Raw genomic sequence first — 23,655 nt, forward strand, 5'->3', positions numbered from 1 at the left:
GAGGCTCCGGCTGAGTAAGTGCCACAGGGGCCGAGCATTGCACACAATGAGGGTCAGTGGAACCTGCCGGTAGTACAGCTGTACATGAGGTACAGGTTGCAAAGTACGCCTGTGCTTTGGCACCCTTGCTTTTTGCAGATGACATGTTGTCTTCTCTGAGAACAACCAGGAGGGTATATAGCCAAAAATCAACAGAGCGACCGTACAGTGCAATGTATAGCCTATAAGCCTATATATATATATATATACACTTCGGTACTCAGTGGGGCCAGCACCACAGGTGCTGCTTACCGACCGCTCAGAGCAGTTGTGTGGTCACCAGATTCCCTGCCTGGGTCTCCCTGTGTTGTCTCTCCTCTCCAGCGTCTGAATCGCTGACAGGAATGGCTGCCGGCGTTCTGTGGGGAGGAGGAGACCGTGGGCGTGCCCAAGAAAAGTGCGGGAATCCAGTGCCCCACTGTACTGAGTGAGGAGGGAGGAGGATACTAATGTATGCTCCAGCCCTCCGCTGACGATCCGTGCAGCGTCCCGCCCCTCCCCTGACTGGCAGGCCTGTGGGCGGGAATAAACGACACTAGGCCGCAGAAGCCGGGGACTAAAGTTATAAGCGCGGCCGGCAATAAGCGCGGCCGCGCGGTAGTCCCCCGGCGCACTAACACCTCCAGCAGTGCTGGAAAGTGTCTGGCACAAGCGCTCCATGTCCGGCGCACTAACACACCCAGCAGTGCTGGAAAGTGTCTGGCACAAGCGCTCCATGTCCGGCGCACTAACACACCCAGCAGAGCTGGAAAGTGTCTGGCACAAGCGCTCCATGTCCGGCGCACTAACACACCCAGCAGAGCTGGAAAGTGTCTGGCACAAGCGCTCCATGCCCGGCGCACTAACACACCCAGCAGTGCTGTAATGTGTATGGCACCCGCGCTCCATGCGCGGTCCCCACGGGGACACAGAGTACCTCATAGTAGCAGGGCCTTGTCCCTGACGATACCCAGCTCCTATCCTGCAGATTCCCAGGGGCTGCGGAGGGAGCACGGTCCCAGTGCCTGGAGACCGATCCGGACCCCACTTCACCCAGAGCCCATTAAGGGATGGGGAAGGAAAACAGCATGTGGCTCCTGCCTGTGTACCCGCAATGGGTACCTCAACCTTAACAACACCGCCGACAAAGTGGGGTGAGAAGGGAGCATGCTGGGGGCCCTGTTATGGGCCCTCTTTTCTTCCATCCGACCTAGTCAGCAGCTGCTGCTGACCAAGCTGTGGAGCTATGCGTGGATGTCTGCCTCCTTCGCACAAAGCATAAAAACTGAGGAGCCCGTGAGCACGGGGGGTGTATAGGCAGAAGGGGAGGGGCTTTACACTTTTAGTGTAATACTTTGTGTGGCCTCCGGAGGCATAGCTATACACCCAATTGTCTGGGTCTCCCAATGGAGCGACAAAGAAAAGAGGATTCAGCACATCTGCACGAATTATGTAAAACTGATCCTTAATTGTTGATGACAATAAAAGGACATTTCCATAAACTCTTAAGACGACATAATAAATCTTTGAAATCTTGAGGGTAAATCCTGTCACTAAATACATCTCCTAATCTCAGGCGGCTGCTCCACATGGTGACAGTACTAGTGTCGGGCTAGTTGCACACTAAATATCTAGGATCAGTGCACATTCAACAAATAGAACAGGGTTTTGAAAATGATGAAAACCTCATACTATGTAATTAAGATCCCTTTCAGCTCCCCATACTTCCCGCTTGTTACACCACTATACATTCTTATATGACGGATGGCCATTGCCCAGTGGCCACCAGATAATGTTACACTAACCAATAAAAGATGATTGGACACATCCGCACACATTGTTTCCTTATTTTCTAATCACAATAAAAGGACAATTTTCATAAACTCTCAATATGACTTCATAAATCTTAAAAGGGGTTGTCTGTTCTTCTGATAAAGTCTGTAGTCACTTTGTTACCGCATACCTCTGCATCCTTACAGTGAGCACACAGCACACGGTCAGGCAGTGTTTCTGGTGAGAGCGGATGGTTAGGTGACCACATGTATGCGATTTGCATATATATGTAGTCACTGGCTGACTATGCGCTCACCTTATCTTTTTTTTTTTTCTTTAATTCGCTCTATTGAAAACTGTTACACAACAATAATACATGTATTTCAAAAGACTTCTTCAGAAGACGGAAACACAAGTACAACAATATGCGTTGTTCTTAAAGGTCTATATAAAAGGAGAACTCTCCCACACACCTGAAGATATTAGAGAGATGAGTGTTGTGAAGGGATTTGGCCTGCACGGTGTCGCATACAAGTGGACTGAGTAGGCCGCACATCACATTTAGTTGGAATATGGCTGGATGAATACAAATTGCATTACTTGCAGTCAACATCGGAGAAACGGGTCAGTGTGCGGTGCTTGCTGTAAGGAGTCAGAAGTCTGCAATCACATACACTAAAGACTTTCATTAGAAGACCAGGCTACACCTTTTAAAGAACATTTTTGCCATCTGGAGTTTCTGAAAATGTCTTATTGTGATCAAGAAATAAAGAAGAAAATTTTATATAATTTGTGAGGATGTGCCGAATCATCTTTTATTTGTTGGAGTAATATTATCTGGTGGTCAGTGGAATGTGCAGAGAATTAGAAACAAGGCACTCTCAAATGGTGATACAAACGAAGAATTTATTCCATAAGTCTTACAGCAACATGTGACGTTTCGGCCAGGTTTCCTTCATCAAACAACTTGTTATTAAGACTGTCAGGGTAGTGGTAAAGGCAGTGATATCCACCACTATGCTGCATGAGCATAGAATCAGGATCTATGTATCTACATTATGCAGATCTCAGATTAAATAGTAAAAACTTGCTGACATTCCTTTTAAAAGGAATGTGGATTCAAAGTTTTTTTTCAACTATTGAAGAAAGGTAAAGTATTTTTTTTTAAATAACTTTTTTTTTTTTTTTTTTAGAGTAAATATGAAAAAAAAAAAACCTTCAAAAAAGTTGAATATTTTCCACTTCTAAGCATTAGGAGGAGCAGTACATATCCTACTGAATGCACAGATTCCTCAAAAAAGAACCTGCATATAGGGAAAGGCCAGACAAGTAGCCGGCCAGGAAGGTAGTAGCCACGTGGCAGACCCTAAGGGGTACTTTGCACGTTGAAACATCGCTACTGCGATATCGTCGGGGTCAAATCGAAAGTGACATACATCCGGCGCCGGTAACGACGTCGCAACGTGTAAAGCCTTGGAGAGAAGATGAACGAGCGTGAAACAGTCAAAAATCGGTGATCTGTGTCACGTCGTTCATTTTCATAATGTCGGTGCGTCCGCAGGTACGATGTTGTTTGTCGTTCCTGCAGCTCCACACATCGCTGTGTGTGAAGCCGCAGGAACAACAAACATCTCCTTACCTGCGCCCGCCGTCCACCGGCAATGCGGAAGGGAGAAAGTGGGCGGGATGTTTACATCCCGCACATCTCCGCCCCTCCGCTTCTATTGGCCAGCCGATTAGTGACGTCGCTGTGACGCCGAACGCAACGCCTCCTTGAAGGAGGGATTCTTTGGCAGTCACAGCGACGTCGCAGACCAGGTAAGTGCGTGTGAAGCTGCCGTAGTGATAATGTTCGCTACGGCAGCTATCACAAGATATCGCATGTGCGACAGGGGGCGGGGACTATCGTGCTCGGCATCGCTACAATCGGCTTGCGATGTCGCAGCGTGCAAAGTACCCCTTAGCCCGACTCTTTATAAATCTGTGTTTTCTCTTTCACGGTGGAACTTAGATCTTAGCAGAAAGGGAGACTCCGGGTAGTTTATGTTGCCCATGGTTAAATTGCCAGGAATGTACTGACATTTTCTCTAAAGGACAAAGCATGTGTCAGGTGATAGAGGAGCAAGAAAACCTCCTATAAGGGAATGGACAATTCCTACCTCTTTCCCCTATAAGTGGAATCTTCTTTACTGTGGCAGTTAGTAGTTGCTTCAAATTCTGGAGATTTTCCGTCCTGCAATTTTATACAACGAAGTATTAAACAGATGCGAAAAGCAAAACTACCAAATATTTAGTCAAATGCATGTAGAGAAAACCAGTAAGGAAAATGCATCACAGTAAAATGCAGCCAAGTGGCACAGAACTGATGGCTCCTTGGCTGTCATATGGCACGAGCATATAAAGGAGGAGTGGCGGAAGAACAGCATAAATTGAGAAAAATATATTGAGAAGTTTATTTTTTTGTCTGTATAGGCCTTTCTGCATGCAAACATATGACTGCAGCCAATGCTCATGGGTACGGTGCTTTTATCCTCTCCATTTACAGAGAATCTGTCACCAGGCTTTATCTACTCCATCTGAGAGCAGCATAATGAGAGCCCTCGATTCCAGCGATGTGTCACTGTTTGCTGTCATTTTGATAAAATCAGTGTTTTCGCTGTTGCAGATCTAGCAGTTATACAGAGCTCATGAATATGCTGGACTATCTGCAGCACGCCAAGTAGTCCTCTAATGATAATCTACTGCTGATTAAACTTATGATTTATCAAAACTACACTAAGGCTATGTACGCACACAGCGTTTTTTTGACGCTACATTTTTGTGCACTTTTTGGCCGCAAAAAAAAACGCACCCGCGGCAAAAACGCACTGGTAAAAAACGCATGCGTTTTACAGCGGTTTCGGTGTGTTTTTGGCTGCGTTTTTGATCACTGCATTTTTCCAATGCACTGCATGGGTGAAAAATGCAGTAAAATGCAGGAAAGATTTGACATGTCCCTTGTTTTTTAGCTCAAAACTCCAATTAAAAAAAAAAAGTTGTGTGCGGACAGCAAAAATAAAAACTCATAGACTTTGCTGGGGAAGCACATAGCCTAAGCAGCCCAGTAAGTGACAACTCTGGAATCTGAGTCTCTACCCCTATGTTATGCTGTTCTCAGTTTAGATGGCAAAAACCTGATGACAGATTCCCTTTAACCTTTGATAGTTTGAAGGCGACTCATGGACAAGGAGGGTAGGGAGCTAAATAACAGAAGGGCAAACCCCGATAATTACTTTACGGAGCTGGATTCGGAATCCATGTTATCTTCTAGTTTCATTGATGTAGAACCGGTGTGATACGATAATGTGTTACTGAAGTCTGGATCCGATTTAACTGGAAAACAAGTAAATGCAGTTTAGTAACAAGCTAAAGTATTTTCACTTCGAATCAGAATGCTACATTACAAAACAAATCCTGCCGTCATTAAAGGGGCTGTACAGAAAATTGCACACTGGTTGCAATGCTATTGAAATAATTAAAACAACTGTTCCAGCGCTGGTTCCCGCAGAAGTACAGTTTATTTTGGTTGTAGACATCACGGTAGATATACCGCACGCAAAATCTATAACCTTGGCTCTATCTTGCCAGTGATCGGTTAAAGACGTCAGATGCAGTATATGGAAAAGGAGCAGTAGCGGCACTGGAGCATAGGGGGAGTATTTATGGGTTATTAGTTTAGCAATAGGCAACTTTCTGAGTGACATTGACAACTCCCTTAAGATACCCCAAAAAATTAAAAGGTTATGGGTTCACACTACCATCAGAGGCGTTTACACTGGTGTTTGACGGCACTGTCAGATTTCACAAAAATCAAGCAAGATGCATCAATATTCTTTTGGTCAAAACAACGGACACCAAAACAAATCCCAATTTATGTTCGTCCAGTACCACGGGGCCCTGTGGTGAGACAGATCTGCACTCACATCATAGTCTTAGCTGTAACAGAAATCACAACAGCAGCGTATATATAGTCTGATCCAAGATCAGATCAAAGGGTCGCCTGTCATTTACCAAAATCCAATCCCCGGCAAATGTCCACCACAGTGAGGGAAGTGGAGTAGTTTCCAGTTTTCCATACATCTGATTAGTGTTCTTTTACATACACGCAGCATACAACTCTATGTATTAGTGAGCAGAGCGTGCACTAGATACAGTACCCGGTAGTGGAGCAGTGCTGGGGACGGGGCTAAGTGTGGCTCTCGATGTGAGGACGGGCACCGATAATGCACCAGATCTACTGCTCCCCACTAACTTCACTTGGCTGGTGTTTGGCGCTGCAGCCGGCTGCTGTACATGGGTTTTACTTAATGATGTGGCTGATGGCACTGAACTGCTTGACCCTTCTGCAACCTGAGGAACACAAGGTGACAAGGAAATAGACAATGTTTAGTAAGAAGGATTAATAAACGCCCCATAAATATACACAGCTGTTCTAGGATTGAAAATGAGTTCTTCTTAGCAAGTTTCTAGTAATCCCAGGATTTTACAGTTTTAGGACATATCTGTATGTTACAATTTGAGCTCTAGCAAAATTTTTTAATTAATAATTATTTCTACCCTCCATGACAGAACTTTAAGAGGACATGTAACAAAGAATGTACTGTTAAAAAATAACCTTTTGGGGCGACTGCGGGCTGCTATATTCAAGCATCAGGGGAAAAATAACCATGTGCCTTCCCAGCCTGATAATACCAGCCCCCAGCTGTCAGCTTTACCTTGGCTGGTTTTCAAAAATAGGAGACACCTCCCCCCACACCATTTTCTTTACAATTATTTACTTAATTTAAAAAAATGTTGTGGGATCCCCTCTATTTTTGATAACCAGCTAAGGTAAAGCTGACAGCTGAGGGTTGCAGCTAGCAGTTGCCCACTTTATCTGCGCTGTTTATCAAATATAGGCAGGAGCCGATGTCATTTTTTCATTTATGTCTTTATTCTTCACAGTGGTGTACAGGCAACTTCCTGCATGCAATAAAGCTTGTTGATTTCAACTACCTTTATTAACATACAAACAATATCCGAAATCTGTTTTTTTGTTTGCTTATTTAACATTTGTGTCCATGATAAAAATCTGCTGCCATCTACCAGGATGATGAAGATGAAATGAGGGGTGGACATTTCAGCAAGACAATGATCCCAAACAACCAGCCAAATAAACTTTCAATTAGTTTTAGAGAAAGAAAATAAAGCTTCTAGAATGGCCCAGCCAATTACCTGACCTGAATAGAAAATTTATAGAAGAAACTAAACCTCAGAGTTTATAGCAGGAGCCCATGGCACCTTCAGGATTTTAAGAGTTTGTGTGGAACAATAGTCCAAAAATCACACCTGAGTTTCTCCATACAGGAGGTGTCTTGAAGTTGTCATCACCAACAATGGCTTTTGGATGAAGTATTAACTAAATTTTAGTACGTGTGTTCAAAACCTTTGCCCCGTATCAATTCTCATTATTATACATCACTATATTTACGGACATCTATGATTTGATTTCTTTGCCTGTGTAGATTGGATGTTTTGTTACTGACATTTGCTGAGAAATTCATGTCAATACCAGCTTTAGAAGTATATTTACTTAAAAAATTGATGACGCTTCAATACTTATTTCACCCGCTGCAGCTACGAGATATGGAATGACTACTAGCCCTTTGAGGCAAAGGGCAATGACTGCCGCAATTACTTTTGTGAACACTCTGGGCGCTGAGGCAAGACCAAAGGAAAGAGTTGTGAACTGTTAGTTTGAACCCTGGACAACGACGTAGCGAAACCTATGATAAGCGGTACAAATTGGAATGTGAAGATAGGCATCTTGAATATCCACCATGCAGAGGAATTCCTTGGGTTCCATAGAGGCAAGCCCTGAGCGGAGGGACTCCATTCTGAAGCAACAGAGACGAACTTGACAGTTTAGGGGCTTGAGATTTAAGATCGGACAGACAAAGCCATCCTTCTTTGGGACCATAAAAAGCTTGGGAATAGAAACATGAGAAGCACTCTTGAGAAGGGATAGGTACAATGAAGCCTGCCCGAAGGAGGGAAGAGATGGCCTGAAAGAATCAAGGAATCTAGAACGGGGAAGAGAAGAAAATTCTATTTTGTAACCAGTGGTTACGATCTTCTTGACCGAGGCGTAGTCAACTAAAGTGAACCACACATCCCGGTAGAGAAGGAGACAGCCACCCACCCAGGTGGGGACGACCCGTCATGCGGAAGAGAATCTATTAGACTTTGATGATTTGGCTCGACGCCTGGTGGACACCAGGAGGGAGTGGAAGGCCATCTTTCCTGACGAACTGGTCTCATCAGGAGGTCCCAGGGGACTAAAACCTCTGAAAGGAGCAAAACCGGAGAGGGAGTCTACTGTGGGAGGATTCTTGGGCTTGAGCTAGGGAAAAAAAAAAAAATAAAGTACCTCTTACTGCTGGTGACATCAGAGATGAGTTGATCCAGCTTAGAACAAAAGGGATAAAACCCTTGGAAACAAAGGCAGGTGAGAGACTCTTTGGATGTAGTGTCCTTGTTCCAAGTCTTAAGCTAGAGGATCCTGTGGCTGTCTACAGTGTTGCTAGAGGCAAAAGCAGAACAACCAGCGGTATCTAAGAAAGCTTCAAGTAAATACTCTGGGAGTGGGCAATTTAATCCCCAAGTTCAACAAGTACGTCAGACGAGGCTCTGGATAGGACGCCCTTACGAAGAAGTTTTGCCCACGCGAAGACTGACTTAGCTACCCATATGGAAGCAAAGGCAGGGAAAAGAGAGGTACCTGCAGCCTAATAGGCGATCTGCATGCAAATCTCTCGCACAAACCCAGGAATTATTCTCTGGGCCGAATCATTTCCATTTAACAAGATACTGCAGGTAACGTCTTACACGTCTAGAATCCAAAACTTGTTCTACCTCATACTCCTTGTCCTCCTCCAAGTCAACCTCAATGATATCATGAGGACCCAGCAACCGGGAGTTGGAGCTTGACCATCACAGGATGATCTTAACCCCTTCACCCCCATTTTAGTTTTTGCTTTTTACTCCTCTTCTTCCAAGAGCCGTAACTTTTTTATTTTTCAGGTAATCTTGCCATATGAGGGCTTATTTTTTGCGGGACAAGTTCTACGTTTGAATGAAACCACACAAACTGTACTGTAAAAATCCAAGTGCAGTGAAATTGCAAAAAAAAGTGCAATTGCACGATTGTTTTTGAGATATTTTATTCTCAATGTTCACTATACGGTAAAACTGATGTGTCGCTATGACGCCTTGGTACGAGTTTGTATATATCAAGGATGTATACTTTTAATTCAGAACTTTGTTCAAAAAAAAAAAAAAAAGGAGTAGCGCTTTTGGCGACATTTCTGAGACCCTTTAGTGTTCTCATTTTAAGGATCTGGGGCTCACTGACTGCTTATTTTTTTGCGTCTGGAGGTAGCATTTTAAATTATTCCATTTTTATGCGGACACTATGTTTTGATCGCCTGTTATTGCTTTTTGAAAAAAAAATTTGCGGTGACCAAAAAACATAATTTGGAATTTTTTTCTTACCACACAGTGTACCGATCAGATTAACTTATTTAATATTTTGCTAGATCGGACATTTCTGAACGTGGTGATATCAAATTTTTGTATATTTAATTTAATTTAATTTTTTTTAACGGTTTTATTTTCAATGGGGTGAATAGGAGTGATTTGAACTTTTTATTTTTTCATATTTTTTTTTTAAAAAAAAAACCTTTTTTTTACATTGTTCTTTATTTATTTTACTAATCCCCCTAGGGGACTTTATGGATCCACTGTCTGGTCCCTTGTGCATATCTGGTGATCAGAGCTGCACAGCTCTGATCAGCAAAAAATCACTGTTCCTTTAAGAGCTGCTGCTCTGTCTGCTCTTACAGGGGTAATCAGGGGTCAGGTCAGGTCACATGACCCCGAGCTACCATGACAACTATTGACTCATTGCAGCCATTTAAAATCGCGCTGTCATATTTTGACAGTGCGATCTAAGTGGAAAGCAGGCACAGGTGCATTGCGGATCCACCAACACCTGTTAGACCCACATGTCCGACGCAGCAGCCAGCGGTGATTACCACGACACTACCGATGATGTACCAGTAAGTTATCGGTTGTGAAGGGGATATTCCTCTTATATGGACAGAAAAATTTAGGAAAAAATTTCCTTGATGGAACTTTTAAACTGAGATTTTTTGAAGACATCCACACAAACCCTTCTACCGTAAAGACAGAGCCCTCCTACATCTACAGTTTGCAGTTTTCTTGGTCTGATTATAAGTTATCAAAAGACATTTTTTCAATTTTTCTCCAAACCTTAATCAAAACGAGAAGAATAGCTTTCCTCATCTGGGACTGCCAACTGCAAACCAGAAAAAAAATTACCAAAAACTGGATGAAAACCCCATAACAAAAATAAAGTGAGGTATTGGTGGCAGTAGAGGTGAGGTTATTGAGAGCAAAGTCAGCCAGAAGAAGAAAATCCACCCAGTCCTCTTCATTAGAAGAAACAAAACATTTTCAAAATTGATAGAAAAAAAAAAAAAAACACCAAAAGACAGCTCACCAATTTCAGAGGTCCGGACTGAATCACTGGGTCCGCAAAGAAACGCCCTGGCCGGGGCTGAGGGAATTCAGAAAAGAAGAAAACTATCCAGCGGAAATAGGCAAGAGTTAAAAAATATAGCATTTATTTCAGATTTCATTCCTTAAAATATTGTTGCAGCAGTACTGGCAACAACAGATCCCACTGGGATGAAAAAAATCTAACGCGTTGAAAATCTCGTAGCTGACGAGAAAGACCCAGGCAGAATTGACTGCAGAGAGCTGGGTCTTTCCAGGTTTCCACTGCGTAGCTCTGAACTGAGAGCAGTAGTCCTCCACTTTACCATTTCCCTGAATCAACCTATGTAACACCAACTTTATCGGGATTGTCATAGATGAGCCCCACAGCAAAAGGAAAAAAATGGGAGAATCCTCAGAGAAAATGTCCAGGACTGAGGGTCTCCACAAAGCAACAACAGAATAATACCCACACGTTGACTCTCTACTCCGGATAAGGCAGGACGGACACGAAAATACGACTTTCATGAAGAAAGAAAGATGGAAAACCTACTTCGGTCCCAGTTGAAACAGTTGGATAAATTTACCTTAAGCCTGCTTTACACGTTACAATTTCACATACGATATCGTATGCGATTTGCAACGCCCCCATCGTATGTGTGGCATGTTCAATTTGTTGAACGTGCCGCACAAACAATTAACCCCCGTCACACGTACTTACCCATCCATACGACCTCGATGTGGGTGGCGAATGTCCACTTCCTGGAGTGGGAGGGACGTTCGACATCACAACGACGTCACGCGGCAGCCGGCCAATAGACGCGGAGGGGCGGAGATGAGCGGGACGTAAACATCCCGCTTTCCTTCCACATTGCCGGCGGGTGCCGCGGGAGACAGGTAAGATCTGTTCAATGTTCCCGGGGTGTCACACACTGCGATGTGTGCTGCCTCGGGAACATTGAACAACCAGACAAGCAATTCGTCAGGATTCAACGACGTGTATGCGATGAACGTTTTAACGTTGAATCGCAATCACACATAACTGTCACACACTACAATGTACCTTACGATGCCGGATGTGCTTCACTTACGAAGTGATCCCGCCGACACATCGTAAGATATATTGTAGCGTGTAAAGCGGGCTTAAGGCTCAGAAGATGGTTAGGGTAAGTTCACACAGTGCGTTTTCCCGCAACGTTTTTGCGCGTTTTTCGGGTGCGTTTTTGCTCAGAAAACTGCATGACTTTGCTTCCCCAGAAAAGTCTATGAGTTTTCATTTTTGCTGTCTGCACACAGCGGTTTTTTTTAGCTGCGTTTTTGTAGTGCTCACAAAAAAGCAGCATGTCAATTATTTTTGCGTTTTTTCCCTGCGTTTTCCACCCATTGAGTTCAATGAGATGTTCAAAAACGCAATGAAAACCGCAAATTGCAAATATAGCTGCGTTTTAGTGCGTTTCTATGACTAAAAAGGCAGCTATAAACGCAAGGGGTGGCTAGTAATGTGACATGTACAGCAAGAGGATTCCTTCTGTTAGTAAACACAGAAGCGTGAATCCTCCCGTTACCGCCACCGCTGCTTCCATTTCCCGCCCGGTGCCATGTCCGCTCCCATGCGGGAGGTGGAAGCGGCTGCTAAAATCAAAAGTGAACAGTAGAAAAATCTCATACTCAACTGTCTGCAGACTCCCGGTACCGCCACCCCCGCTGTGGCTGTGTGTCGGCTCCCAGGCACGTCCGATAGCTGCAGGACCTGGCGGTGATCACCTGACGCATCAGCTGATCGTAAGTCTCGGGGTGACGCCGGCTTTTTACTGTCCGGCCGGCTATCAGCTGATGCCGCGTCAGGAGGCTTCATCAACTGATTACCAGCAGCTCTTGCAGCGGTCGGACGGGAGTCAGCACGGACGTGTGTAGTTGTTTGGTTTTTTTTTTGCACTGATGCATCAGCCTAGACTGTACAGCGAGCGAACACCGAGTGACTGATTCCCCGGCACTTGCAGTCAGTTCATGACAGCTTCAGACAGGCCAGGCTGATCTCCGGAGTTCAGGTGAGAGCACCGGAGATCAGCCCGGCCCTGTTTGCAGCTGTCATGAACTGAACCGCAAGTGCCGGGGAATCAATCACTCGGCACTCGCAGTACAGTCTCGGCTGCACGCCGGAGCTCAGGTGACAGCTCCGCAGTGCAGTGCAGGTACCTGAATCCAGGCCTGGCATTACTGGAGTTTCCTCCGGTAGCCAGTCCGACGCTGTACAGAAGTGTGGATTTTTTTTTTTGCACTGATGCATCAGCTGATTGTATAAAAGCAGTTTATACAATCAGTTGCTGTGTCATGTGATTCAGGCCCTTGAACCTGACATCACCTGATTGCTTTGCCTTCCAGCAAACCGATCAGGTGATATTGGATCCGGATTGGACTGCGCGGGACCCTTGACCAAGGATTACTGTGGAGGGAGGTTCTTTATTTCAATAAAGATGGAGTCACTAATTGTGTTGTGTTTTATTTCTAATAAAAATATTTTTCTGTGTGTTGTGTTTTTTTTTTAATCTTTACTAGAAATTTATGGTGGCCATGTCTAATATTGGCATGACACCATGAATTTCGGGCTTAGGGCCAGCTGATAATACACAGCTAGCCCTAACCTGATTATTACCCAGCAAGCCACCCGGCATCAGGGCAGCAGGAAGAGTTGGATACAGCGCCAGAAGATGGCGCTTCTACGAAAGCGCCATTTTCTGGGGTGGCTGCGGACTGCAATTCGCAGCGGGAGTGCCCAGAAAGCTTGGGCACCCTGCATTGCAGATTCCAGTCCCCAGCTGCCTAGTAGTACCTGGCTGGACTCACAAATTGGGCGAAGCCCACGTCATTTTTTTTTTTTTTTTAACTATTTCATGAAATAAAAAAAAAAGGGCTTCCCTATATTTTTGGTTCCTAGCCGGGTACAAATAGGCAGGCAGCTGGGGGTGGGGGGCAGCCCGTAGCTGCCCGCTGTACCTGGATAGCATACAAAAATATGGCGAAGCCCACGTCATTTTTTTGGGGGGGGCAAAGAAATCCTGCATACAGTCCTGGATGATGCTGAGCCTTGAAGTTCGGCAGCTGCTATCTGCTCTCCTGCATACACTATTGGATGGAGGATGCTGAGCCTTGTAGTTCTGCAGCTGCTGTCTGCTCTCCTGCATCCACTAGTGGAGAATGAAGAACATATTGAAGAAAGAAATGACATCAGACCTTTTTTCTTTTTTTTCAACAATCTTTAATGGCATTGTTCACGGATAAAAAAAACGCGCAAAAACGCGGTAAAAACGCATGTGTTTTTTGCCTCGGGTGCGTTGTTGTGCATTTTTTGCCGCAAAAACCGCACAAAAACGCATCAAAAAAACTCAGTGTGTGAACTTAGCCTTATGGGTGAAGTAAAATCTCTGTAGCAGCGGATGACACATGCTGTTTTTGCTGCTTAATGTTTACCAAATCTAAGGGCCATAATTGCGTGGACAGCGCGTGCACAGCGTTTATGGTGGCTTCTCAGCACACAAAAATGGAGTGGGCTGGCGATAATGTGATGTTTGTATAGCAACTCAAGGGATAAACGGTAACACACTTAAAAACTGCAATTGACCCTGACAGTTCCTGTACAGACAAAAGATCCCAAACCCACAGTCCCACAGGTTCCTGAGGGAGTTGGAATAGTCCTGACCACAGACTATTATGGCCTACTCTGCCTGATCAGCCGTCGAGCACTTCACGTTTCTTCTACAGAACCTACCTAAATTACCTACACAAGAGAAGTAGTGCTGAAGTAGAAAGTGATCCCAAAGTGAGTAAGACAAACAACAAAAAACGGATTTTTGTGTACTCACCGTAAAATAGTTTTCTCTTAGCCATCATTGGGGGACACAGGACCATGAGTGTTATGCTGCCTATCCATAGGAGGACACTAACCAAATAAGGTACTGCGAGAACCAAGGCCCAACAGGGCAACAGGGTGGGTGCTGTGTCCCCCAATGATGGCTAAGAGAAAACGATTTTACGGTGAGTACACAAAAATCCGTTTTTCTCTGACTCCTCATTGGGGGGACACAGGACCATGGGACGTCCTAAAGCAGTCCATGGGTGGGAAAAATAAAAAGAAGACAACGCAACCAAAGGACTAGGAACCAGTCCCAGACAGCCTGGAGCACCTACTGAGAGAAGGTGCTTTATTGCCGTATGCAGAACTGTCCTACCCATATTTGCCTCAGCTGAAAACCTGGGTATGGACTCTGTAATGCTTTGAAAACGTATGTAGGCTAGACCAGGTCGCAGCCTTACACACCTGTTCCACTGAAGCCTGATGCCGAATGGCCCACAAAGCGCCAACTGCTCGCGTGGAATGAGCCCGCAGCCCACTAGGAATGGGCTTGAGTTGCAAGCGGTAGACTTCCTGGATCGCAAAGCGAATCCAGCGAGCCAGAGTCGCCTTTGAAGCTGCCTGTCCCTTCTTAGGCCCCTCAGGAATGACGAACAAAGAGTCCGTTTTCCTAAAGGGGGCTGTCCTGGATATGTAATATCTGAGAGCTCTGACGAGGTCTAACTAATGCAGAGACCTTTCCACCCTATGAACTGGGTGTGGACAAAAGGAAGGCAGAACAATGTCCTCGTTCAAATGAACGAGGTAGGAACCTTTGGAAGAAAATCCGGAAGGGGGCGCAGAACCACCTTGTCCTGGTGAAAAATCAGAAAAAAAACTCGCGGCAAGACAGTGCTGCTAGCTCCGAAACCCGTCTGATGGACGTAATTGCCACCAGGAACGTTACCTTCCAGGACAGAAGAGCAAGGGAGGATTCCTTGAGAGGTTCAAAGGGGGACCTCTGGAGACCGTCCAGAACGAGATTGAGGTCCCATGGGTCCAGCTGCCATTTGTACGGGGGAACTAGATGGGAAAACGCCCTGGAGGAAGGTCTTGACCTGCGGTTTTTGAGCCAGGCGGCATTGGTAGAAGATTGAGAGCGCTGAGACCTGCCCTTTAAGGGAACTGAGAGCCGACCTGCAGAAAATCGAGAATTCTGGGGATGGCCAGAGGCAGAGGCTGGGCGTTAGTTTCCCTGCACCATGACAGGAAGATTTTCCACATACGGTGGTAAATGCGGGATGAAGCAGGTTTTCGGGCGCTGATCATGGTGGAGATAACCGCGGGGGAGAATCCTGCTCTTGTTAATACCCAGGTCTCAATGGCCATGCCGTCAGCTTCAGGGCTCTGGAGTTCTGATGGGAAATGGGCCCTTGGGTCAGCAAGTCTGGGATGTTTGGAAGGCGCCACGGTACGTCTACAAGCATTTGTACTAATTCGGCGTACCAGGCACGCCTGGGCCAGTCCGGTGCTATCAGTATCACCGGGACTCCCTCTGCCTTGATTTTCCTGATTACCCGCAGCAGCAGAGGTAGAGGTGGAAATATGTAAGGCAGGCGGAAGTGGTGCCATGAACAGACTAGAGCATCCGCGCCGATGGACTGCGGATCGCGTGACCTGGCTATGAACGCGGGTACCTTTGCGTTCAACCTTGAGGCCATTAGATCCACGTCTGGTGTACCCCAGCGAGTGAAGATGTGTAGGAACACTTCTGGGTGGAGAAACCATTCTTCAGCGGCCAGGCCTTGGCAACTTAGAAGTCTGCTGCCCAGTTCTCTACTACCGGTATGTGTACCGCTGATATCACTGACCCTGTCGATTCGGCCCAGCTGAGGATCCTGTGGGCCTCGAGATAAGCTGCCTTGCTGCAGGTGTCCCCCTGCCGATTGATGTAGGCTACAGCTGTCGCATTGTCCGATTGGACTCGAAATCTGATGACCCGCTAGCAGAGGGCAGAACGCCCTGAGCGCGAGGAAGATCGCGCAGATTTCCAGGATGTTTATGGGTAGGGAAGACTCCTGGGTTGTCCAACGTCCTTAAGCAGTGTGGTGCCGGTACACTGCTCCCCAGTCTAGGAGGCTGGCGTCCGTGGTCACGACCAGCCAGTTCACTGGGAGAAAAGATCTCCCCTTCGATAGGGATGAGGACCGAAGCCACCAGCGGAGTGCGTACCTGACTGAAGGCGTCAGGTGAAGATGTCTGTCTGGGGAGAAGGGGCTCTTGTCCCAGGCCGCTAGAAGGGCTAGCTGCAGTGGGCGGAGGTGCAGTTGAGCAAAGGGTACTGCTTCCATAGCCGCCACCATCCTGCCGAGCACCTTCATGCTGAATCGAATGGAGCGAGACGGAGGACGTAGAAGGCAGCGTACCGCTCGTTGAAGAGCGATCACCTTGTCCAGGGGGAGATAGATCAAGCCCCGACGGGTGTCCAGGGATATGCCCAGGAAGGTGAAGGATCGTGATGGGATCGGGGATGATTTGTCTAGATTCACTAGCCACCCTAAGCGGGATAGGGTGTCCACAGTGATCTGTACGCTGGTTGAGCAGTCGCGGAAGGAGGGGGCCTTGATGAGGAGGTTGTCCAAGTAAGGGAGAACGACTACTCCCCTGGCGTGAAGGACGCTCATGGCGACCGCCATGACTTTGGTGAAGACCCTTGGTGCGGTGGCAAGGCCGAAGGGTAGAGCTACGAATTGAAAGTGGGAGTCCTGAACTGCGAAGCGGAGGAACTTTTGGTGATCTGGGGCAATGGGTATGTGCAGGTACGCGTCTTTGATGTCTAAGGCGAGGAATTCCCCTTGAACCATGTATGCAATAATGGACCTTAGGGACTCCATTCTGAATCTCTGTACGTGCACATGTTTGTTCAGGTGTTTGAGGTCCAGGATGGGTCGAACTGACCCATCCTTTTTGGGGGCCACAAAGAGGTTGGAATAAAACCCCCTGAACTTCTCATCCGGGACAGGTATCACTCTTGCTGTTTGGAACGAGTGGATTACTGAGAAAAAAGCTTTGCGTCGTTTGAGTCTTTGGGGGGTTTGAGAGAAAGAACCGACTCGGGGGTTGGGTCCTGGTAACCGGCAGACACAAGGTCTTGCACCTATTTGTCATCTGAGGCGGCAGCCCAGATGTGTTGAAAGAGCCGCAGTCGACCTCCTACAATGAGTGTGTCTTCCGGGGCGCCGAAGGAGTCATGAGGGGGGAAAAACGTCGTGGACGAGTCTCCCTAGTCCTTGACTGTTTCGGTCTAGGCTGCCATGACGAAGTGGGTTTCGGGGAGAGCTGAGAAGGTCGGTCCCTGCGTAGTCCGCGGCTGGTGGCTGGGACAGCACGGGATGTCGACCAACCAATGAGTACCGAAGGAGTGGAACGAAAAGTGTGGACGTCTGGTGAAGGTCGTCCTGGACTTCAGCTGGGGGAGGGAGTTACTCTTTCCTCCCGTGGCGTCAGATATGAGCTTGTCCAGACGTTCGCCAAACCATCGGTCTGGAAAAAAGGGAAGGCCCGTGAGAGACTTCTTGGAGGCAGAGTCCACTCGCCATTGTCGGAGCCAGAGAGCTCTGCGGTTGGCTATGGTATTTGAGGCGGCAAACACTGCGCAGGTAGCAGCGTCCATGGAGGCCTGCATGGTACTCCGCCGCAGCGGCAATTTGAGCTGTTACCTCTGTGAAGGTATGAGTGAACTGGGATTCCTCAAGCGAAGTGTTAAGGGATTCTGCCCAGACCGAGATCACTTTTGCGACCCACACAGAGGCAAAGGAGGGCGAGAGGGAGGAACCCGCAGCCTCAAAAACAGAGCGGGCGAGGTGCTCCACCTGTCCGTCTGTCGGGTCCTTGATGGAGGAACCATCAGGTAAAGACAGGAGCGTCTTTGTGGCAAGGCGGGAGACCGGGGGGGTCGACCAAGGGCGGATCGGCCCAGCCCTTAGGGGCAGGTGAGGCAAAAAGGGTACCGGGACTCCATGAGTTTTCGGTTACCGAAACGCCTGTCAGGCTTCTCCCTTTGCTTTGTGAGGATATCCTGAAACTCTGGGTGATCAGCGAAAACCTTTTGGGGTTTCCTTGCCCTCTTAAAGGAGACCGCATTGTCAATGGTAGTGGATGGGGGATCCTCCACATGCAGAGTTTGGTTGACTGCTGCTATAAGGGAGTCTATTGCAGTTTGATCATCTGGAGAGGATGAAACCAAGGAATCCTCCTGGTACAAACATCATTCTCCCTCCTCCAGCTCTTCAGAAGCCGTGGAGCGTGTGGGAGAGCCTGCCCTGTGTGCTCCCAAGGGAGAGTCATGGGGGCCATGAGAGCGTTCTGGAGACACCCGGCCGTGTGTTCTTTTCCTGATCCCTGCAACCGGTGAAGCATGTGCCCGGATTACCTCAGAAGGATCCTCCATAGGGGTATCCTCAGGCTGCGTTCCGTCCAGGGGCCCAGAAGGGTGTGGAGGACACTGTATAGCCAGCACCAGGTTCTGTGACAGTTTTTCCATGGATTGGGACAGATACTGTGCCCATTCCGGTGGCCTGGGAGCCCTAGGCTCTGGGCTGACAGTTGCGGCGGTGGTGGCGGGGGGGTCTTGGGGGGCTATAGGGGCACAGGACTCACAGAGAGAAGAGGTGTGTTTACGTGGTAGCTCAGCGTGGCAGGCAGTGCAGGCTGAATAATCTCTTAGTACCCTTAGAATTCTGGATGTTCCTAATAGGAGTATGCCAGGAGGGGGAGCAATGCTCAGCAGAGCTACAAGTGAAGCAAGTACCTCACCAGAATCAGCCGATGGCCCTGTGTCCTCAGGAAGGAGTAAGCTCTGAGGAGAACTTCGCACGGTTTCCTGGGGGGGGGGGGCTTAGCGCTAAAAGAGCGCCAAGAAGAAGTCAGTGTGCCCCCCTGCTGTCGGTAGCAAAAAACAGCGGGAAGGGAGCTTCTGTGACAGTTTTTTTCCCCCTCCCTCCAGTCAGCATACAGCTTGGTGGATTATCTCTGCCGGCTTTCCTGCAATCAGAGCATGCAGCTAGAGCAAATAAGCAGAGCAAATAAACAGTGTGAGTTCCTGAGCTCTGGGCCCTCCCCCCGCCACCGGTAAATTATCCGTGCAGGATTTTCTGCAAACAGCGAGGGACTTCATCCCCCCCCCCCCTACTCAAGCCAGCACGCAGCTAGAGAAAAATTAACACTGTGTTCAGGATCCCTGGGGCTGTCCTCATTGCAATCAGCAAGGCACTGTCTCATAATAAAATACTGTGAATTCAGTAGTCCTGGGAGTCTTCCCTGCACCGTCTTTTCTCCCTTTGTCTGGGAAACCAGTCAGGGGGAATCTCACCTTAACGCTGCCTAAGTCCAGGCAGTGGAAATAGCAGAGTCAGCTTGCTGTGTCCGGCCACACAGGTGCCATGTTAAACTCAGAGCCTGCAAAGAGGGGCTGAGGAATTGTGCCTCTGCCCTGGGCTCTGGAAAATCGGTGTCTGTGGGACCCGTCGTCCAGTAAAAGGCAGCCCAGGATCCAGCGTCGCAGGAGGGGGTACGTGGAGACGACACTCCGCGTTCCCGCCCGTTGATGGTATTGGGAGATCGGTCCCAAAGGGAAACCGTCGCCCTCAAAAAATAACAAAACCTTGAAAGGATGTGCCTCCTACAGACACTAAGCTAAAACTGAGGTTGCCTGGCCCGGCCAGGGGGTGTATACTGCAGAGGAGGAGCTATGCTTTTGCATCTACTTAGTGTCCTCCTATGGATAGGCAGCATAACACCCATGGTCCTGTGTCCCCCAATGAGGCATCAGAGAAATACCAGAGGGTGATTAGTGTTAAAGAATGTGTCACCTACGAGGGGCGATCCAAAAATAATGATAAATCGGTTATTTCTATTGCACACAGAAATTAAAATAAAAATGTTTTCTTCTTTCTTAGGTACCCACTAGTCCAGGAAAAAAAAAAAAAAATCACTTAAATAGCCAAGATTCCCGAGAGCTATATTCATTTGAATATGAACTGCCGAGGAGTGAACATCAAAATGGAAAAAAATGAGCTCAGAGCTCATCAAATACCTTTGCTTGAAAAAAATGACTACCAAAGACATACACAGCGACTTGGTGGAAACATTGGGGGACTCTTCTCCTCCATATTCCACAGTTGCACGCTGGGCCAAGGAATTTAAGCTGGGAAGAACATCGACGGAAGATGAACATCGTGGAGGACGCCCATCCACGTCCCTCAATGAAGAAAATGTGAAAAAAGTTGAAGTTGTATTGGCAGATCGAAGAGTGACTATCAGGCATATAGCTGAGGTCACCGGGATCTCATATGGCAGTATTCAAAGAATCCTTGCAAAAGAATTGCATATGAGAAAGGTCTCCGCGCGTTGGATGCCAAAAATGTTAACCGACGAGCAAAAGAAGAAACGAGTTGACATTTCAATAGCAAATCTCGAAAAGTTCCAAGCAGACAAGGAGAATTTTGTCACGTTTTTTGACCATGGATGAGACCTGGATCCACCACTTTAATCCCGAAACTAAACAACAATCGATGACATCGAAACGAGCCGACAAACCGACGCCGAAGAAATTCAAAGTGTCAAGCTCAGCAGGGAAGGTTATGGCGTCCGTTTTTGGGGACGCTGAAGGAATTATTATGGTGGACTATTTGGAGAAGGGAGCCACTGTTACGGGCTCCTACAACGCAGAACAAATAAGAAGATTGCAGGAGGCTATCAAGGAGAAAAGGCGCAGCAAACTGCGGGCTGGAGTTCTGTTTCACCATGATAACGCGCCGGCTCACAAAGCTGCAGTTGCCATAGCAACCATTCAAGAAGCGGTCTTTGAACTGGTGGAACACCCCCCTTATTCGCCAGATCTAGCCCCCAGTGAATTCTCTTTCCTCGCCTCAAGGAACACCTCCGGGGCTAGAAATTTGACAATAGCGATGTGATAACCGCTGATGGGGATTTTTTTGAGGGTCAAGATCAAGAATTTTTTTCGAAGGGAATTCTAAGTTTAGAAAAGAGATGGACTAAATGTATAGACTTGTTAGGAGACTATGTAGAAAAATATTTTTTTTTTTAATATATTCATTGTGTTTATTATTGATTATCATTACTTTTGGATCACCCCTCGTACTTACTGACAATAAACATAAGATAGGTGCAGAGTGGGGAACATAACCAGCAGAGATAGGTATCCTAGCTGGTCTTCCACTGATTTGCAGAAACTAACAGCAATATGGCTGGACATGAAAATGAGAATATCATCAGCAGAAAGTATTTAAAATTACAACCGAAAGGTGATTTGGGCAAGCAAACGAGTAAATTAATACCCCTGTTATCCTTGCTTTAGTTCTACTAGGGTAACAAACTAAACACCCAAAGAAAAGATGTATCTCCTGTAGTCCAGTGGACAGAGAATCCGACCACACAATTCAGATACATGACAGTCGGATACGATTTTAGGGAATATTCCGTTAAACTCCTTATGACTGGAAAACACTTGAGGAGGCCATTTCACTTTATGAAAGAGACAATGTGTCCCGGAGGGGAAGAGTCACCTTCCTTGACCTTGAGAGTCTGATTAACAGCAGAAATCATGCTGTTGACCATGTCCTGAAGTTTGGAGGTCTGATCTGTGTCAAGACTCAGAAATTAGGTTAGATGCTGGGGCAGCCTGAGAGTCGAGAGAAGACGAGATACCGAGGCCAATGTGGAAGATGTGAAAAGCAAGGGTGATCCAGACGAGGAACCCAAAATAGCAAAGGGGTAGTCACAAAAGCCAATCATAGAGACTTAAAACATAACTTTTAATACTGTACTCATTAATAAGTAATAAAAAAATCACTATTTAAAACGGTGAACCTAAAAATGACACAAACTACTTGGCCACCAACCTCAATTGGACCAGAGTAGCATGTGAGGCACATCATAAACCAAACATCCCATACCGTACCAAACAAACACCATTAAAAATGGTTAGAAAAGACCCCAAAACATCCACATAGTAGGAGCCGCCTTTAAGTGAAGTAGCATGAGTTTAATGTAATGGGACCATATGTAATGCCAGACCTACTTACACAACCAGGATCCCAGCCTTCACCACCTTACATGGGTCCCGTTCAAGAAAAGGAATGGTCTTACCATAAAACAGATGGGCATATATATATTATTTTATATATATTATATATATATATATATATATATATATATAACATTCAAGCCAAGGCTTCACTTTGGTTACCATCCAGTGGAATTTATAATTACCAGATGTCATCTTATCTCCGGCTTGCTAGATAATTGCAGAAAAAACGCATCCTCCCAACGCATTTCATAACAAATGTTCATCAGGGGAGTCTTCTTATATGATGCTCTGCATCCCGTCAGTGTGATACATACTGACATTCTAGAGATAGATTGCCCCAAACGGACAATTGTGTCCAACGTAACCGGACGCCAACAAAATGTGCCATCATATAAGAAGACTCCCCTGATAAATATTTGTTATGAAACGTGTTGGGAGGATGCATTTTTTTCTGCAGTTATCTAGCAAGCCGGATATAAGGCGGCATCTGGTATTTATAAATTCCACTGGATGGTAACCAAAGTGAAGTGTTGACTTGAATGTTATATATATGCCCATCTGTTTATGGCAAGACCATTCCTTTTCTTGAACGGGACCTATCTAAGGTGGTGAAGGGTGGGATCCTAGTTGTGTAAGAAGGTCTGGCATTACATATAGTCCCATTACATTAAACCCAATCTACTTCACTTGAAGGCGGATCCTTTTATGTGGGTGTTTTGGGGTCTTTTCTAACCATTTTTAATGGTGTTTGTTTGGAACGGTATGGGATGTTTGGTTTATGAGTGCCTCACATGCTACTCTGGTCCAATTGAGCTTGGTGGTCAAGTAGTTTGTGTGTCATTATTAAGGTTCACGGTTTTAAATAGTGATTTTTTTTATCACTTATTAATGAGCACAGTATTAAAAGTTATGTTTTAAGTCTCTATCATTGGCTTTTGTGACTAATCCTTTGTTATTTTGGGTTTTTACTCTATTATTGGGGTTCTGGAAGGTATTTTTGCTACTTTTTGATCCAGACGAGGACCTGTGTCAGATTCTTGAACCTTTCACATGGTCTTCCTTGCTGAAACTAGTAAGTAGATGCATGCGATTCGGTCTGGGGAACAGAGCACCAATGGTTAAGCAGGCGTTCCAGGACCTGTACCAAGTACTGAAACACCTTAGTTAGGTCTACTACTGATTATTCTGAATTCCAGAACCCCCTGCAGGTATAATCACTTTGGTTTAATAGTCAATGGCATCCAGTATTATATCACTATGGACTTACTGTTGTATTGTTGATCCGGGACACTTGTATATTTATCGGCACTGTATGGGGTTTCTGTTT

The 23,655-nt window shown here is 46.4% G+C and overlaps 1 protein-coding gene across 3 annotated transcripts in view; it reads right to left on the reverse strand.

Moving 5' to 3' along the window:
• The window catches only part of YEATS2 (YEATS domain containing 2), a 234,585-nt gene that overhangs the window by 36,903 nt on the left and 174,027 nt on the right, over nt 1–23,655 (reverse strand). For all 3 annotated transcript variants that reach the window (XM_075340905.1, XM_075340906.1, XM_075340904.1), the window contains 3 exons: nt 5,988–6,180; nt 5,064–5,163; nt 3,951–4,024 (listed from right to left, as the gene is read on the reverse strand). In XM_075340905.1, coding sequence (XP_075197020.1) covers nt 3,951–4,024; nt 5,064–5,163; nt 5,988–6,180 — 367 coding nt within the window. The remainder of the gene's footprint in view (nt 1–3,950; nt 4,025–5,063; nt 5,164–5,987; nt 6,181–23,655) is intronic.

This window comes from Anomaloglossus baeobatrachus, chromosome 3 (genome assembly GCF_048569485.1).
Source record: "Anomaloglossus baeobatrachus isolate aAnoBae1 chromosome 3, aAnoBae1.hap1, whole genome shotgun sequence".
Classification (NCBI taxonomy): Eukaryota; Metazoa; Chordata; class Amphibia; order Anura; family Aromobatidae; genus Anomaloglossus; species Anomaloglossus baeobatrachus.